The sequence below is a fragment of the Glandiceps talaboti genome, chromosome 10 (assembly GCF_964340395.1).
Source record: "Glandiceps talaboti chromosome 10, keGlaTala1.1, whole genome shotgun sequence".
NCBI lineage: Eukaryota > Metazoa > Hemichordata > Enteropneusta > Spengelidae > Glandiceps > Glandiceps talaboti.
The window spans coordinates 11,291,852-11,298,369 of record NC_135558.1 but is presented as its reverse complement, the minus strand read 5'-3'; the positions used below and the strand labels follow the sequence as shown (position 1 = coordinate 11,298,369).

General features: G+C 36.4%; 1 protein-coding gene across 1 annotated transcript; it reads left to right on the top strand.

The window, feature by feature from the left end:
- Window positions 1–126: 126 nt before the first annotated feature.
- Window positions 127–5,529, top strand: LOC144440954 (N-glycosylase/DNA lyase-like). Its single transcript, XM_078130428.1, has 5 exons — window positions 127–257; window positions 1,042–1,741; window positions 2,410–2,604; window positions 3,891–3,935; window positions 4,718–5,529. Exons 1-5 carry the CDS (start codon window positions 172–174, stop codon window positions 4,784–4,786), a joined length of 1,095 nt encoding a protein of 364 aa, XP_077986554.1. The 5' UTR covers window positions 127–171; the 3' UTR covers window positions 4,787–5,529.
- Window positions 5,530–6,518: the final 989 nt, after the last annotated feature.

Below are 6,518 nucleotides of genomic sequence, written 5' to 3'. Positions count from 1 at the left end.
GCAAATTCATAGACACGACGCGACGTCCGCAATGCTGCTAACTTGAAATGTATGTTTTAGCACAGAGTCGTGCGCCCTCACTCGTCAATAGTGACAAACTGTACCTGCTGCTGGACCTTGCGAGTTCATACTTCCAATTTGTTGTTCGCTTTGTTGTTCGCCGTGGCCATAATGTCATCCAGCAGGTGGCGATCAATCCCGTGCAAAATATCAGAGCTTCGTCTTGACATAGTACTTGCTTGTGGTCAGTCGTTCAGGTGAGTTCGTGCGACAACAGATCTAGTAAGGGGCCACGTCACGTCGATCGTCAGACCATCGAGGCAGAAAGCATTGTCACGCTGGGAAAATGTTTAGGGACTGTACACACAGGGCATAGGGGCGTGTAATATTTTTTAGATCGTTGTTTTCCTGGTCTACAGAGTAAATGTAACAACCTTTTGACTATATCCTCCTACCTGTAAAGGAGAAAACTTTAATATTTCTACTAGTATACAGATTGATACATTTGTACTACAGCAGGATTCGTACGATATTTTCCTAAGAAATCGTCAATCCTGGGCCAAACCATGGAAGTATAACCCACTATATACTTCCATGGCCAAACTAAGCAATAATACGTGCCCCTGTGACACAGGGTGGGGGGGGGGGGTGTCAGAACTTCAGTACGTGAAAAGGTTGACCCTCCCCCAAGTCATTGCACAAAAACTGTTGACCCACCTCTGGAATATCTACATGATAAAAACTATCAAACACTTGCATAATAGTGACCTCCAAAAAAAACCCACCCAATGTAATTTGTGCCTCGTCCCTTAGCAGAAGTTAGCACATTTTGCCACACTACACTAGCTGTCAAAGAAAATATTGGTGGTGTGTCTTGGACGGTGCATGCTGTACGTAAAGAGGCCTGTGTGTCTGTGTGTGTGTGTGTCTGTGTGTCTGCATAAAAATGACAACTGGAAAGAGTTCCCAGCACAAAATAAATTTAAAAAAAAAAAAAAAATGTTGGATTTATTATTCAGGATTTTTTCTTGTCCAATTCAGATGGAGAGAAGTTGAACCTGGTCTATGGAGAAGTGTACTGCGAGATAAAGTTTGGACTCTAAAACAAACTGATAAAGAACTATTCTACCAAGTACATAACATGCAGTCTGAACTAAGTGAAGAACCGACAACACAGATGAAAACTGAATCGAAGAAACTGTCACAACCTGACCAGCAGCCAGCAAAAATGAAAAAAAAGAGGACATGTGTAGATGCAATTGAGACAACCGATGAAAGAACTCTGCAAGATTATTTCCAATTGCAGGTCAACTTAAAAGATTTGTACAAAAAATGGAGTTCGAGCGACAACAATTTTAGCAAAGTAGCTGCAGATTTCACAGGTATCCGAATGCTTCGTCAGGACCCGACAGAAAACTTGTTTTCATTTATATGTTCTTCAAACAATAATATAACCAGGATCAGTGGTATGGTGCAGAGAATGTGTGAGAAATATGGACGTAAGATTTGTGAACTAGATGGCCATCAGTATTATTCTTTTCCATCCATTCAGAAGCTTGCTGGTAAATCTGTTGAACAAGAACTTCGGAATTTAAGTTTTGGGTACAGAGCTAAGTTCATTAACCAAACGGCAAAGTGTATTTTAGAGAAGCAGGATGAAAATTGGTTGGAGTCTTTACGAAATGTATCGTACGAAGAAGCCCATACAGAACTGTTAAAGTTACCCGGAGTTGGTGCAAAGGTAGGTTTTATTAATGTTACCTGGTGTGGGTGCAAAGAAGGGTTTTATTGATGTTACCTGGTGTGGGTGCAAAGAAGGGTTTTATTGATGTTACCTGGTGTGGGTGCAAAGGTAGGTTTTATTGATGTTACCTGGTGTGGGTGCAAAGGTAGGTTTTATTGATGTTACCTGGTGTGGGTGCAAAGAAGGGTTTTATTGATGTTACCTGGTGTGGGTGCAAAGAAGGGTTTTATTGATGTTACCTGGTGTGGGTGCAAAGAAGGGTTTTATTGATGTTACCTGGTGTGGATGCACAAAGATTTGTTGAACTGGTCTCTGGGAAGTAAACACAGTTGGGTTGAGTTACCAAGTAATAAATAAATACATAAATGCAGTAATGTGACATATAGCCTGTTATTTTTTGGCTAAAATACAGGACTGGTGTTTATTTATGACTGCTGAGGCTGGAAATGCCCAACAACGCATCCATGGCAACAGTCATTTAAATACCAGAGGCACAGTCGCTACCATTCGCTCTCTGAATATGTTGTAATCAGTTTTCATCCTTCTTTCAAACAGTTTCGCGCTGCTGTATCACATAAATCATCAGTTCTTTTTCAGATATTGTGTATCGATAGTTTGTTTTTATTTCTACATACATTTTTCACTTTGTAACTCACAATTTACAGGTTGCTGACTGTGTATGTTTAATGTCACTGGATAAACACTCTGCTATTCCTGTTGATACACATGTATGGCAGATAGCCAGGAGAGATTATCTACCAAAACTGACACAAACCAAATCATTGACTGACAAAGTATACCGGGAGATTGGTGATTTCTTTTGTAACCTATATGGAGATTATGCAGGCTGGGCTCATTCTGTAAGTCTACTTTGAATATTGCACAAATTGATACATCAGTTGAACATGACATAATACACATGATTAAATGTGACACATACACACAAATCATGGTATATTATGCACATGATACATGACTAGTTACGTGACACATTCACATGATATATATACATGAAACATAACACAAGATGCAAAAAAATAACATGCCAAGAGGATCAAACATGAAATATACACATGAAACATGACTGCAATGTGCACATGAAACAAAATATCAGCCAATAGACAATGATACATTATTTACATGAAACATGACTGTATGGCGCACATAAATAATAAACCTATAGAACACAATATATACATGAAACATGACAATTTACAAGACATACACATGAAATATAACACAACCCTATTTCACATGATACATATATATGCACATGAAACATGGCTATGCAATGTGAACATGAAACATAACATGAACCTATAGAACATGATGTACACACATGAAACATGAAACATGACAAATTACACCAGTAAGAATTACATGAAATCTAACAAAAAATCAATATGATACTGTGATACATGCAATATTAACATGTAACATAATGCATGACTTCCACATGAACATAACACATGGTATTGTATCAACATAAAACATAACACATGGTATTGTATCAACATAAAACATAACACATGGTTTTGTATCAACATAAACATAACACATGGTATTGTATCAACATAAAACATAACACATGGTATTGTACCAACATAACACATAATGCATGGTATTGTATCAACATAAAACATAACACATGGTATTTTATCAACATAAAACATAATACATGGTATTGTACCAACATAAAACATAACACATGGTATTGTATCAACATAAAACATAACACATGGTTTTGTATCAACATAAAACATAACACATGGTATTGTATCAACATAAAACATAACACATGGTATTGTACCAACATAAAACATAACACATGGTATTGTATCAACATAAAACATAATACATGGTATTGTACCAACATAAAACATAACACATGGTATTGTATCAACATAAAACATAACACATGGTATTGTATCAACATAAAACATAACACATGGTATTGTACCAACATAAAACATAACACATGGTATTGTATCAACATAAAACATAACACATGGTATTGTATCAACATAAAACATAACACATGGTATTGTACCCACAAAACACATGGTATTGTACCAACATAAAACATATGTTGACATTTATTCACATTCAGCTTATTTACATATAACTTTACTTCTTAATTTGACAGGTGTTGTTCAGTGCAGATCTAAGAAAGTTTGAAAATCTAAAGACAGTAAGTGAATCTTGTGTATTGTCACTTCTCAAATACATTCTTCACTCATTGCTTTGCCATGCAAATATTTTGAACAAGGAGAAGCCAGAGTAGGAAATAAGCAACTTTCACAATTAGAAAATCTTAAGTGATTCTGTCATCTAACTTCACTTATCACAGGTGACTAGAGAGAATATTTGGTTGGATTTTTTTTTATCATGACAATGATATATATTGTTTAGTGTTGGGCCTAAAAATATTTTTTTGTTCCGGTTACCCAACCCCACCTAGTTTTTCACTGCCAACCCTTAACTTTTTTTTATGTATTTGAGAAGAAAAATAAATCGTGAAAATTTTGAAGTCTTGTGAAATATAGTGGATGAGGAAACTAACGTAACTGTTCTTGCAATCTGTAATGGCTGTACATCTGATGGGAAGAAACCAATAACACAGAGACCATATGAAAAACAATGAAAAACATAACTACCTGAACTAGACACTCACACATGAAAAAGAAAATTTAAAAAAAAAAATCTACTACCCCAGCTATTCTAAAATTGAGTGTAACCTGGACCACACATTTTTTTCTTTAGGCCTTCATACATGTATGTCATGGATGAGTCTGTCATAGAGGGACTTGTTTGATACCAATTGGGGGTGGGGGTGGGGGTGGGGTGCAATTTTCAGATCGTAAATACCAACGTTTTCACATTCTCAACACCAACATGGTATAAATGGAGTACCACCAGCACCGTAAACATGAGTACTTCTTATTTGAATATTGGTTTGGTCTATTTCAACAGACGAAGAAGAACAGAAAACGACCTTCCACTGAAAGTGTACCAAACAAGAAGAAAATCAAACAAGCCTGAGAATGAACTTATTTACATTATCAACTTTATTGATAGCACCACCTTTACATAATATAATCATGTCACAAAATATACAGCAGAACCACTAGCTCTCTCAGTCCTAGATATACCTAGTCTGTAAGGTATGCCGTGATAGGGCGCCCTCACACATCGGTCAACCTTTCTCACCAGTGAGGGCAGTATGACACTACGTATCTTACAGTCTATAAACCATCTTAACAATGTTTTTATTTACTGCTAATAAGTTGAAGTGTATTTATCAAGACAGAGATAATAGGGTATTAAAAAACTGTGATGTCATCACTAAAGGTTTTCCCATAAACCTTTGAAAGAAATCCCCCAAATGACTGAACACGTGTCAGATGCAGTAGTGCTTCTTTATAAGATTTCAAAGTCAGGTAAGTTAATACCAAGGTCATACTTTATCACTCCCAAATCATAGAGTTGGTTGTTATTATCAAGATAAGTGGATTGAAGGCAGAAATAGGTTTCCTTTGAATGACAGGACTTGTCTTTTATTTTAATTAACTACTGTGTGTGTATCTTGCTTGATATTAATGGATTATATATAGTCTGTGTGTGTGTGTGTGTGTGTGTGTGTGCAAAGGCTTTTCATTTCATTGGCTGATACAAGTCTTGGTTGCTACACTATGGGAAAAATGTGACTTGGAAATCAGAATTTTGCTAATTTTTTTGATATTTCTCTGTAAATACATGTACATAGTTCTTTCTTCTGATATGTAAGGGGGTTTTAGTGAATAAATGCACATGGAGTCATGTCTGAACAACTAACAAAACGTGTGTGTGTGTGGAGGGGTTTCTGTGTTTTTTCTCTGTGTGTGTGTATGTGTGTGTCTTGCTCTCTGTGAGAAAGATGAAGGAATGGAGAATAGATAAACGCAATGCAGTCTGTAACTGACATCCAATTCTGACTAAAGTCAGTTCACAAAATTGAAAATATACATTACAAAATCAAAGGAAACGCAATATGAGTTGACGCAGTACAACAATAGAGTTATGTTTAAAGTGACATAGTCCACAAAATGTGAAATACACAATACAAAATAAAACTTATTTGGAAACCATATATACGTCAATGCAGTAAACCAGTGGAGTGAGATCTAAAGTACTAGTAGCGCTGAGACTTTGTCAATGGCTTTCACATCTACAGGCTGTCAATTGCAAATGATTTGAAAACCAATGATGAGTCCCTAGGCTAAATTTAAAATGGCACAGTCTATTACAGAGATACGAGGTGTCATGCCACCCTATCAGATACCACTTCACATCTGTACTGAATGGCACAATTCCCAGCACACTACAGCCAATCAAAATATAGTTGTGATAAAAGGTGTCAAAATACCCATCATGTCAGCCTTTTGATGCTAATCCATGTCAATTCTATTGACCACTCAACGTATTGTTGCATCACTTGTAAACATTAAGTTTTCTGACCAAAGTCCGGTATCTTTAGCAAGTGCAAAGAAAGTATCACCATGACAATAGTCATTCTTATCACTGGACACAAACTATTCTGCATGTTTTATTCCTGCTGTTTGAACTTCTCAAGTTCAAGGCAGGGTCTAAATCGTACCACCTCTGTATGATAGATGTGTGGAGTAATACAGAAGTGAAAGTGAAGTCTGATTAGGGCTGAACGACATGACATACATGTATCTTACAATCTCAGTCGATAGCTGCCATTTTGAATTATCACCAGTATATATAATAC

Bases quoted from the DNA above. Each gene is read 5' to 3' on its own strand.
- LOC144440954 (XM_078130428.1), top strand. From the start codon at position 172: ATGTCATCCAGCAGGTGGCGATCAATCCCGTGCAAAATATCAGAGCTT. The intron at 258-1,041 runs GTGAGTTCGTGC...TGTCCAATTCAG, and splicing joins GCTTGTGGTCAGTCGTTCAG to ATGGAGAGAAGTTGAACCTG. The intron at 2,605-3,890 runs GTAAGTCTACTT...TTAATTTGACAG, and splicing joins ATGCAGGCTGGGCTCATTCT to GTGTTGTTCAGTGCAGATCT.